This window comes from Mastigoproctus giganteus, chromosome 5 (genome assembly GCF_048544385.1).
Source record: "Mastigoproctus giganteus isolate SK-2022 chromosome 5, ASM4854438v1, whole genome shotgun sequence".
Taxonomy (NCBI): Eukaryota; Metazoa; Arthropoda; class Arachnida; order Uropygi; family Thelyphonidae; genus Mastigoproctus; species Mastigoproctus giganteus.
In genome coordinates, this window is record NC_143579.1 from 229148792 (window position 1) to 229161535 (window position 12744).

At 39.5% G+C, this 12744-nt stretch overlaps 1 protein-coding gene across 1 annotated transcript; it reads left to right on the forward strand.

Moving 5' to 3' along the window:
• Positions 1-722: 722 nt before the first annotated feature.
• Positions 723-11281, forward strand: LOC150086224 (15-hydroxyprostaglandin dehydrogenase [NAD(+)]-like). The gene is made up of 7 exons (XM_090374830.1): positions 723-815; positions 2230-2353; positions 4920-5029; positions 5157-5253; positions 5608-5684; positions 10951-11093; positions 11185-11281. The coding sequence occupies exons 1-7, from the start codon at positions 723-725 to the stop codon at positions 11279-11281; spliced, it is 741 nt and encodes a 246-aa protein (XP_090230956.1).
• The last annotated feature ends 1463 nt before the right edge of the window (positions 11282-12744 follow it).

Below are 12744 nucleotides of genomic sequence, written 5' to 3' on the forward strand. Positions count from 1 at the left end.
TTTTTTACTTTGACTTGCACCACCAGATGCATATTACCATTCCTCTAAGAAGCTGTTCAGCTTTTTATACTGTGAGCTACGCGAAATAGTCCATTACGTATGGGGGGTGGTGGTCATAATTCAGTAATCACTGAGTGTATATTGCCAAAAGTATCCGACAAGCCATTCTTTGAAAGCAGGTGTCCGGTTACTTTTGGAAGATAGTGTACATTGTGTAATGGTTCATGTATCTGTACCGATTTCTTATCATAAGGGAACTCTGGATTGAAGTCCCCAATTATGTCGAAATATCTCTCTAATGGACGTTATCGACAGATATCGTTTTATCTGAAGAATAGAGAGAAAGAAGACACAATTTCTTCTGACTTTATAGGTGAATGTGAAGGTGTGCGGTAGGTGCCATTTTTATTTTTATTTATTTTATTATTCTTTATTTATTATTTTTCTTGTTTTAAGACCAAAGATGGTAGCTTTGGCTAGCAATTCCTATTTATTGATTGCTACATTTTTTTCGAGAAGATGATGAAGAATTAAAATTTAAGTAAACAGAAGAGCATGAGAGATTTGCATTGAAAAATACTCCCTCTGGTGGTCCTTGAAACTATAAACAAAATTATTTATTTATTAGATACTAAACGTGCACATTCTACAAAATAAGCGAATTCTATCATCAAAGCACAACACTTACGAGGGATGCGTTTCTTTCAGATCTGCAAAACACGATGGAATTAGAGGGTAAGGTTGCCATTGTGACAGGTGGTGCTCAAGGAATTGGAAAAGCCATCAGTGAAGAGCTTGCTGACCAAGGATGCAAGGTAAGTTGCCATCTGATGGATGATGAATTTTGGAAATGGATTAAACAGATTTCTTTAGCTTTTAACAAACTTATATGGGGCAGGGACACGGGCGATTTTAAAAAGATGGATTCTGGAGAGATGGATTCTGCCCATACAGTGGACTGGTGATGGATTCTGTCCCAGTGTATCCATACAGTGGAATGGTGCACACATTCTTTTGCCACCATGGTACTTTACAAAAGCAACGACGGTTACAAGGGCGCTTGACGTTTTTTGGGGTCCATTTTAAGCTTAAGCTCAAAGATCCTGTACTGTCTACTCATGCCATGCCATTGAAACGTGGGTATGTTTTTTTTCTTATCTCAAAAAGAAGCCTCTTGGTGGAATAAGAATTGTTGGTAAACTGGAAAACATCGCAGCTGTCAGGACCACTGTCATACGTACTCGAAAGCGTTCTGCACGTTGGCATGCAATGTCGTTAGACTTACCCAATAGGAGTGGCGAATATTGCACCTGGATCTAAATTTCCATCCTTACAAAGCTGCAAAAATTAAAACCTTGTGATCTCCTTACCTGTAAAAGCTTTTGTCAAGAAATGCTAATTCAAATGGATCACGATGAAGTTTTTATTCAATCTATGGATATCTGAAGATGCTCACTTTCATCTACACTCATGAGTCGAAACATTGTGACCACCTACCTAATAGTGTGCACAGTCGCCTTTCGCTGTACTAACAGCGTGCACCTGGTGGCATCTACTCCACAATACCGAGGAGGGTGTTCTCAGCTATCCTGGACCAGCTGATCAGGAGAATCCCCGGAGTTCGACAACGGAACGAATCACTGGCGAACGCTGTGTTCCAACGTCCCACAAATGTTCGATGGGATTGATGTAGGGGAATTTATGATTGGAGATTATCTTCAAACTATTCCTGCACAATGGGCCTTGTGATACAGGGCGTATTTTTTTTTAAGGGGTCCAGTGCCATCTGAATACACAGTCACCATGTAAACTTGGTCCGAATAAATTCCGAGGTAGGATCTGGCGGTGAAGATGTGTTCAGTTGGAGACGAGGGGGACCCAGTGATGTCCATGAAATCATTCCCCAAACCACGATACCACCACTGCCAGCATATTTTTGTCCAACCATGCAGTCTGTTTTCAGCTGTTCACCTGCTTTCCAAACACTCCATTAGGTCCTTCAATTTCTTTGGAGTTGTTACACTGCGCACCACTTAAGGATACTATCGTCAAAAACAAGACATTCCATGTACTTTAAGGGCATATTTCTTAAATACAAATCCTTTATTTAATTATTGAGTTTTTAAAATCGCACGTTTCTTGCCTAAACCTGTATTTGCAACTTATCCAAACAATTGCATTTTCTCTTTTTTTGGCCAAACCAAAATCACCATCGATTTGTTCTTCTAGGTATGTATAGCGGATGTCAAGCAGGAGAAAGGTCAAGCCGTTGCCAACGAGATCAACAAAAAGCATGGCAAAGGAACGGCCATTTTTGTCAAGTGTGATGTTACCTCTGAACATCAATTTGAAGGTAGGTTGACTTGATCTAATTTTCAAAGTTTCTTCTAAAATAATTAATTATTAATTTTTTGAGCCAATGAAAATTAAAATTACCATAATCGAAGTTTGTTCACTGTTATGAAAATACTAAGAAACTAACGGTTATAGTACAGTGGTACAAGAACTCTCCTTCCGTCCCCTTCCACCCTTTCCTTCTGTGGAAGAGACTTCGGTTCGAATTTTGTCTCAATGTATACACTAAGTGATCGCTACCTAATATTCCGTTGGGCCACTATTTGCAAGGATAAACAGCCGCTATTCGTCTAGCCATTGATTCCACTAGATGTCTGAAGATGTCCACATGGCTCTGCAGCCATGCTGCCTCCAAGGCTTTCCACAGTGTCCGAATAGATGATTGTTGCGTGTCAATACGCCTCATTTCTCTTTTCAAAATATTCCAAAGGGGTTCAACTGGATTAAGATTAGGCAAATTTGGAGGACAATCAAGATGGGTGATTTTTCACTGTGCACTATGCATCTCGCACCTCGCACTATGCACGACTGGTTCATTGAACCAGTCGTGCATAGTGCGAGGTGCGAGGCCCGATGACACGGCCCTTTATTGTTTTGGAAGATCCCGTTTCTGTCTGGGAAATATTGCAACATGGAGAGAGTGCGCATGGCCTCCTAAGAGCTGTCAGTAGAACGTACACCATTGAAATTGGTCTATACGCACCAGTGGTTCTAGTTCTTACCAGTAAAACATGCCCCAAATTACTCAATCACCACCACCTTCCTGGACAGAGGGCACCATAGACGATGGGTCCGTGGACCCATCTGCATGGACACAAGTCCATGGACGATGGTTCGCCACACGAAGGCATCCGTTGGTGTGTTGTACCAGCTGTTTGTATTCATCCGACCAGTACACTCGTTTTCAGTCCTGATGTCCAACCAGCGTGTTGTTGACACCACAGCATTAGCTGTCGAGGATGATCAGCGGTGAGGACTGGTTGCTATTGGACGTCTGAGTGTGCGGTACGTCATTTGATATTGTTCTTGCATTCTCCATATTGTATTACGATGTCAACTGTCGCACATTGACCTGTCGTTGAGCCCGTACAACGTGCTAAACTCTTCGTTCTCCACGAACATCCTCTTTGCTTAATTCTCTGCAGTTGTTAGCGATAGCTGAATGGGGTGTTCGAAATTCAGAGATCAGTGAGTGTAATATTAGTATAAAAATAGCATAATGATAGCAAGAGAGGTCCAAGCACTAATCCTCGAGGGACTTTACTTGCTACTCCAGTCTGCTTTGATGAACACCCATTTTTGACCTGTCTCTGCTTCCTGTCCTTCAAATCAATCCCTAATCCACCGATGGATCTTCTCTAATTTATACAATTATCTCTTAGGGAGAATCCCCATTGCTTTAATTAACTGGGCCTAAATTTCAAACAACCCACCAAAGCCATATAAATATTCTCTTCAACAATGAATCGTGATGCAAAGTTTTCATCAGAAGAAAGAACTTTATTGTCCCAACTTGGAGTAAATAAGTGTTAAGCACCAAAGCAACTATAGCTATAAGTTGTCGGTATACTGTGTCTATAAATTACGTGTATTCTATGGTCAGTTTGATTGTTTTGTTAAAGAAGCCCATATAAAGTGCTCGCATCATTGACGGGATTTGAACCTGGGCGTTTTCCATCCATGCTGTAGAGGCAGGTAATTATATCCACTGCGAAGGCCCAACTTGGAAAATGTTTTGAAAAAACTGAATGGTGTCATCTATGAAGTGTTGTGGTGGTAGCCTGATGGTTTGTATCTGCTTTTCGTGTTGGGTCTATGGTACCTTTCTCTGATGGTACCTTGCACAAGGGTGGATATTTTATTCCATATGTGTCCTAATTGGCTGGAAAAGGAGAACTACACCATTGTTGTCTCCTAGTGTCCCAATACCTTTGGTAACATGGTATACACTGAGTAAATTACTTTATGCATTTATACACTCATGAGTCAAAACATTATGATCACACTTGTTTCTACATTACCAACCGGCGAAGCATATACAGTTCCCTCAGGAGTAGTGTCTGTCATTTCGTGAATACCAAACATGTGCAATGAGGAAAGGGATAGACCTTGCAATGTTCGAACGGGGAATGATTTGACACGCTGGAAAGGCGGTTGGGACCAGCATCTCAACAACCTCAAGCACTGTCGGCTGTTCGAGGGCCACCATAGTGAAGTTGTGGCAGGAATGGTCCAAAGAGGGACACACAAACAACCAAAATGCCGGGAAGGGGAGGGGAGTTGACAGTCAAGGTGAATGGCGGTTGGCTCTTGCTGTCTGGGACAACAGACTATTCGGTAGTCTGTGCCACTGCTCCGCTCCGTTGTCGAACCCAAGGACGTCCTTCTGTCCAAGATACCTGAGAACAACTTCCACGATCTCGAGTAGTTGATGCCAAGCCAGGTGCAAGTCGTTAGCACGGCGAAAGGTGCTTTAACACGCAGTTAAGCTGTTGGTCATAATGTTTTTGCTCATGAGTGTATGTAACATGAAGCATAATATATTAATTCATTGATTTGTTTATTTCAAGGAGTATTCCAAGAGGTGATTGCTAAAATGGCAAAGGTTGATATCGTTTTTAATAACGCTGGGATAAATTCAGAGGATTGGAAATTAACATTGGAGGTTAACCTGGTGAGTATTGAATCAACTCCACGAAGTCCACGTTTTATGTACACCTTGTAGAAGTAGAAACTCTCTGAAAAATTCCTTTAGTAATATGCAATTGGATTCATTGTTTCATATAAATTATTACTTCCAGGGCGCTGTAGTTCGTGGGACTATGCTGGGTTTTCGATTCATGGGGATAGATCGAGGTGGCTTTGGCGGAACTATAATAAATACAGCGTCGTTAGCAGGTAAAATTAACCATTACCGTATATGCCAGCATATAAGTCAACTTATATTCAAATTTATGCTTAATCATACTTGTATCAAATTGACCCTCCAGTTATCTCTCGCATCTCTTGAGTAATGGTGTATTTCAGCATTAAGACCCACTGTCTGCCCTTTAATTCAATTATGTTCAATTCACTTCTGAATTAAACATTGTTAATAATTTAAATGTAAACATAATTTCTCCATTGGAAAGCATATGTTGTCCTGTTGTTTCTCTGCCCTCTATCTTTTTTTAAAAATGTTTGTTGATAGCTTTATCTGGGTATGAATTTCACAAGAGTATACGAAGTCCCTAATTGATATTTACTTTACAGGCTTAATTCCGTGTCCTGCAGCCCCGGTGTACTCTGCAACTAAGTATGGAGTGGTTGGGCTAACTCGTAGCTTTGGGGTAAGTGTTCCGACATGCCGTCCCATTCTTCAGCAAAGGGTATTAAATAACCTTGAGAATTTTGCTTTTCTTAGGTTGGATTCACAAAAAAGATACGAGATGATGAGTCATGGAAGGAATTGCATACTTGATTCCAACACTATTCAAATGTATTGAGATCAAGCCATCATCAAACTTCACTGGCAATCCATATACAATTTGTGGAGAGAGAGAGAGAGGATGACCACCTGCATGCCAAGATTTGGCAAACATATTTATATTAGTTGACTAAATTTGGCTTCCAGATGGAAATCCTCAAGATCATTCAAATAATGTACAAATAAACAGATCATGGATGCATGACTCTATTGTCAGGGAAACGGGGAACATGCTATGTAAAAAGGATAGGTGGAACAGGACCAGGGTATGTCTGCCAGGGGCAAAGGTTGATGACGTTGTAGAGCGGATATCATCTTTCAAGGGCACAAAAGGTGATATAGTTGTACACGTTGGCACTAATGATATTAAGAGTAGGAGACCGGCAGAATTACTCAACAAGTACAGGTCACTGTTGAAAAAAAGCCGAGAATTAGGGTTGAATTTGAAAGTGTCTGCAATTCTGCCCAGACACGATAGGAGGGAGTATATGATGAGAGCCTCGTCGATCAATTCGGCCCTGGAAAGATTGTGCAAGGCTCAAGGGGTAGAATTTTTTTCAGCCTGGACTGTACTTGTTAACAGGAGAGATTGCTTCTACAGGGATGGGATACACTTAAATAGAAAGGGTGCAAGAATATTTGCTGATGCTATCGAGGCAGTGTTAGGTGGGTCGGAAAACTGCTAGCTTGGGGGGATACAAAGACTAATAGTTTAACAGTAACCGCAGGCAGAGGTGAAGGTGATTCTTGCACAACTTCTATTAGAATAAGAAGCGACCTGGAGCGAGGGGTGTTGGGGGTTTCAGGGACGGATGGCAGTCATCCTGGAATAGTTGGGTATATGGGATGTGTTAGGGTAACAAGGAATAGGCATAGGAGCATGTATGCTTGCATGTATACCAATGCTAGAAGTATAGTAAATAAATTTGATGAATTTGAAGTGTTGGTCAAGACATCAAAGGCGGATATTGTTGGGATAGCAGAGACGTGGTGTCACAAAGATATAAGGAATGCAGAACTGGAATTTGGGGAGTACAATGTGTACAGAAAGGATAGACAGGACAGAAAGGGAGGAGGTGTTATGCTGTTAATTAAGAAAAACATAAAATCAAAAGAAGTGCATCCAGTTGATATAGATGGACAGTGCACTGTTGAGTCAGTTTGGTGTGACATAAGCACTGCAAAAGCAAAAATAAGAGTAGGAGTGTGTTATAGGCCTAATGACTCGAATGAGTACAATGAACAATTGTACAGAGAAATAGAGTGGGCCAGTAAATCAGAATGTCTTATAATGGGGGATTTTAACTTCCCAGATATTGACTGGAACTTGTGGGTTGGTCACTCACACACTAGTCAGACTTTTGTGGATTTATTGGGTGATTGTTTTCTGCAGCAGCATGTTCGAGAGGCAACCAGAGAAAGTAATACTCTTGATCTAGTTATCAGCAGTGATCATTCGTGTATTAAGAATTTGCAGATAAAGGAACCACTAGGTGGCAGTGATCACAGTGTGCTGAAGTGGGATTTACTCAAAGAGGTAACTACCGTCAGGGGTAAAGGAAAGGGTTTTTGCTTCCGTAAAGGGGAGTACAGTGGTCTCAGACAGTTTTTAAATTCTGTACAGTGGGATCGACTGACGATGTTACAAACAGTAAATTCTAAGTGGGAAGCATTCAAGGAATTAATCGTGGAAGCTACTAGACTTTTCATACCGATGAAGAAATATTGTTCAAGGTTTAGGCCTAAATGGTTATCAAATGAACTAATGAGACTCGTGACAGAGAAGAAAAATGCATGGGATGCATATAAATTATCAGGCGACGCAGAAGCCTGTAGCAGATATAAGCTAGTCTGTAATCAGGTCACAAAGGAGGTTCGGCAGGCAAAGGCGGATTACGAGAAATCTTTGGCAAAAGATGCTAAGAAAAACAGCAAGGATTTCTTTACTTATATAAACTCTAAAAGGAAGGGGCTGAATATGATTGGTCCACTTGACATCGATGGTTCGACTGTTGATGATCCTGCTCAGATAGCAAACAAACTGAATGAGTATTTTGCATCTACATTCACACGTGAGGAATCATTACAGTTTGAAAATGGAAGAAGGTTATCAAATTGTAGCAGTGTGCTTAATGATTTTGTAATAACTGAGAGCAAAGTGGAGGAGAAATTGTTGAAGTTAAACATAAGAAAGGCACCTGGGGCGGATGGGATCTATCCAGTTATATTAAAGGAGGCGGCAAAGCAACTAAGCAAACCCTTAGCCATAATTATGAGAGCATCCTTGGATTCAGGGGAGGTTCCCACGGACTGGAGATGTGCAAATGTATCCCCAATTCACAAAGGAGGTTCGAAGGGTGACACGAATAATTACAGACCAGTTAGTTTAACTTCTGTTCCGGGTAAAATAATGGAGTCACTGGTTAAAGATGCATTGCAGGATCATCTAGACAAGACTGCAGCAATAATTCAGACACAGCATGGGTTTGTTAAGGGAAAGTCTTGTCTGACAAATTTGATAGGATATTATGATGTGGTCACAAAGGAACTGGATGCAAAAAATAATTTTGATATCATATATTTGGATTTCAGGAAAGCTTTTGACACTGTTGCGCATGGAAGACTATTCTACAAATTGGAGCAGAATGGTATTAAGGGTAAGTTGCTACAATGGATAAAAGGATGGTTAAGTGGGAGAAGACAGAGGGTGGTAATCAATGGGTGCTGCTCTTCGTGGACTAATGTTATTAGTGGAGTCCCACAGGGTTCGGTGTTGGGTCCGCTGTTGTTTTGTATATTTATCAATGATATTGATGAAGGTATATCAGGCTTAATGTCGAAGTTTGCAGATGACACGAAGGTTGGCAGGGTTGTTAATGACAGTAATGGCAGTGTGCTACTGCAACAGGATCTAGATAATTTGGGCAGATGGGCTAAGAAGTGGCAACTGAAGTTTAACCTTGACAAATGCAAAGTACTGCATATGGGTAGAAGTAACCCCAGAGAAACGTACCAACTGTGTGGTACTACACTTAAGGTGGTAGAAAATGAAAAAGACCTGGGAGTAATTGTGCAGTCAGATATGAAGTTTTCTGAGCAATGTAGACAGGCTGCTAGGGCAGGTCATGGGGTTTTGTCAATGATATATAGGAATTTTGCTAGCAGGGAAAAGGAGGTGATTGTCCCTCTGTATAAAGCAATGGTCAGGCCACGCCTTGAGTACTGCGTACAGGTCTGGAGGCCTCATTTTAGGAAGGATGTAGATTTGCTTGAGCGTGTACAGAGAAGAGCAACACGATTGGTGAGGGGAATGAAGGGATCCTCTTACCAAGAGAGGCTTAAGTTCTGCAAATTGCAGTGGCTGGAGACTAGGCACCTGCGCGGTGATCTGATTGAGGTCTATAAGGCCTTGAATGGGTTCAGCACGCTGAAGTCTGATGGGATCCTCCCACTTGTTCAGAATACGAACCTACGGGGACATAAGTTCAAATTAAGAAAGGATAGATGTAGAATATATGTGCGGAAATTTGCCTTTAGCCAGCGGGTGGTTAATTGCTGAAACAAACTTCCATCTGTCGTTGTGGAAGTTGATGGGTTGGATAAATTTAAGGAGGAACTGGACAGGCAATTGGAGGGTATGGTGTGATTTTTTTTTTTTTTTTTTTGGCTGATGCTGCATAAGCTCCTACACTTGCTTTCTTGCATCAAGTGCCACTACTACTACTACTACTACTACTACTACTGCATCTGGTCCAGAGTAAGTACCAACGGTGTTGAGAATTGATTCCTTTCCTCATTGTCCAAGCAACCATTTGTTATTGTACATAATTTTTCTATTCTAGTGATGCCTCAATATGTCCCAGTCATCTTGGGAAACAGGCTTTCAGTAGTATCCATGTTGATTAAAAATGAATGTAAGTAGAATCTTCCCTGCTTTGGTACGGAGCAAATCTTTTTTGGTATAGGAGAATTGGGATGCTTTTAGTTCATTCCCTTGTGTGTTTAACGTCGTTGGTCCTAGATAGATCTCCATCCCTGCCAGAATCACTTGCACCACTGGAAGACTACGGTATATTTGAAATAGCCAATCCCGAACAGAGCCACTATACAACGATAAATGTTCATTCTTTCACTCTGTGAGCTCAAATATTACATCATCTTACGCTGAACACATTTAAATGTATCCTTTCGATGGTATGAAAATGGTATTCAGTGTCCAATACCTATATCTTCATACCATCCTAGAAGACATCATTATCTCTTCTGCAGATTGTCATCCATTACGTATTGTTTTTACAGCAAAGCAACTAAGGTCATAAGGCTCCAGTGTATTTAAATTGTTCATATGTCTTGAGCACTTGTCTAGCGAAGGCAGGAAGCCATACATCACATTGGAAATTCATCTTCACACATTTGAATTTCTGTGTTAAATTAATGTTGGAATGTTTCGAAAGGAAATGCTAATGCAAGCTTTACAATAGAATATTCTGCATCTGTTAAAACCCACTTAAATCTCTCTCTAAAGTTTCAGGTGAAGCACAGACCTCAACAGATTTTCATCTATTCAGTTTAAAACACAGACATTGATATGAATATGGGAAAACATACACAGCCCTCTCAAAAGTATTTGATCATTGGAAAAAGTAGTTTTATTTAAGAACGTGTGAGTTCAGCTTTGTCCTCAATCAGCACTGATATCTGGAAGATTTTCGAACAGTTGTGGGCTATACTGGCCTTGCTCTCGCCAGCATTACACCCCGTACCAAAGAAGGGATTCATAATCTAGGCCAATTGTGGGATCTCGTTTTCCTCTGATAAGATGCATACAAGTTGACTTGAGTTGGAGAAGTTTGACTTCTGGGAGTGGTTATTGGTGGAATATCGTTGGGAAGGCTAAGACCTACCCTGGGTTATAAAACCAGAAGATGAAGCTATGGAGAATGGGCAAAGCATTCAAAATAAGCTTTAAACCTCATTGGTTCACTGGATCTTTCACGCTTTTGATGAACTGTCATCACCAAGTACATTTTAAATATGTATGCCAAGTTACATTTCTGTGTTCATAATCAATTTTATAACAAAATAAACTGAAGCCGAAATCACGTGACTGTTTTTCTTTGCTTCTGTAGGATGAGTTTCATTTCGCCAAAACAGGAGTGTCAGTGTGCGCTATTTGCCCCTCATTCGTCGAGACTGATATGTACTTTAAGTGCCTTAAAGAATACGATAAGGATGTGATTGCAGCCATGATAAGAGAACAGACATTGATCCGGTAGGCACTGATATCATTACTTACTAAAGTAATATAACTATATGAAAATAATATTATTCTCATTGTTTTTATTTTCTGTTACACCTTACAGCCCCTGTGATGTTGCCCGTGCTGTGCTGAAGATCCTCGAAGATGGTAAAAATGGAGCAGTAATGAAAGTAGACAAGAAGGGAACCCACTACGTCTGAAAGTCTTTTTCATTTCTTGCTTTAGAAGAATAATAAATAAACAGTAAATAATTTTCTTATGTTTTTGGCTAAATAAAATCATTGGGAAATTGATCTCCACTAATATAAACTGTAGACAAGAAGAATCCAATTCACAGGAGTTTTCTACAATAAAATATCTATGATTTATTGGAAGCTATAACATATATGTTAGAGATTACCGTATAATTACATATAATTTTGGAAAAATATGATAAATATACAAAAACAGAAATACCGTATTTACCCGCAGAATTTCTCATCTGCATTTTTTTAATAAAACTAATGTTTTATTGGTTCAGTTTCATACAGTGTACAACCTCTTCGTGCTGAATATTGCTAATCTTTGGCAAGTTGCAACTGAGTCACGAACTTGAAATATAATGTAAAGTCTAACCTTCTCTTCAATGAGATAAATAAAAAATTGCTTCCAATGTAGTTGTATTGGAAATATCAAAGTACAAGAATATGTTATCATATTCTTGTACTTTTATCCACCTTTATCTGGATATAGCAAATGATTTTTGTCTGGTAAGTCAAGGCTGGAGAACTCCCATGATCACTTAACGATTCTGTTAAGTTATCGATTTTATCTAAACCATTTATATGTGGTTTAGATAAAATCGATATTGAGTTTTGATGATTTCGAACTGGGAATAACCAAACGAATAGACAGAGGTTTGGTTAATAGAAGTAATCATCTATAAGCTTATAATCATATAGGGGACATAGACAATTTAGGAATACTGAAAAAGGATTTTTATTTAACAATTTATAAATTTGTGAGTCCAATAAAGATCATTTCAATTTCTCTACAAATTCAGTTCCTGAGATATCTAAGGGGTACTGCCATCTAGTGGCATATTAGAGTACTATAATTGTTATTGCAGTTTTGTAATCATTTATTAATTAAATAATTTTTTAAAGGCTTATACGATCCAATAAAAATATTAATATATTAGGAAGATAATTACCCGTAATTACCCGAAAATTAGTTATAAAAATACGTCCTTGTTTTGTAAAAGAAAGTCGTTTTGGAGGGAGAAAAATTTTCTCCACCAATCATATGCGTTTGGCTGTGATACTAGCGCCTCTTGCGGTCAACAGCTGAGATATAATGGCATAAATTTCAATTATTTAATTACTTGGTTTGGTTGCGACACTAGCGCCTCTTGCGGCCAACGGCTGAGCCATAACCAGCGTAAATTTCAACTGTTTATAATTATTTGGAACTACATTTCTTAGGAAATAGGCACTGTTTAATAAATACAACTTTTTAAATTTATAAATAAATAAATAAAAACCTTTTTTTACCAATTTTTTTTTCTATTAATTCATATTTTTATACGCGGCGGCTTATTACAAATGATTCAAGGAGTCCAAATCGACAGAGGGGTGTCCGGGTATTAATGGTAGGACAGGCTATATTATGTCTGTAAATTATG

Excerpts from the sequence above, each read along its gene's own strand:
- LOC150086224 (XM_090374830.1), top strand. The coding sequence starts at position 723 with ATGGAATTAGAGGGTAAGGTTGCCATTGTGACAGGTGGTGCTCAAGGA. Across the intron at positions 2,354-4,919 it reads CTCTGAACATCAATTTGAAG|TTCAAGGAGTATTCCAAGAG; the intron begins GTAGGTTGACTT and ends TGATTTGTTTAT. Across the intron at positions 5,685-10,950 it reads GGCTAACTCGTAGCTTTGGG|GATGAGTTTCATTTCGCCAA; the intron begins GTAAGTGTTCCG and ends TTGCTTCTGTAG.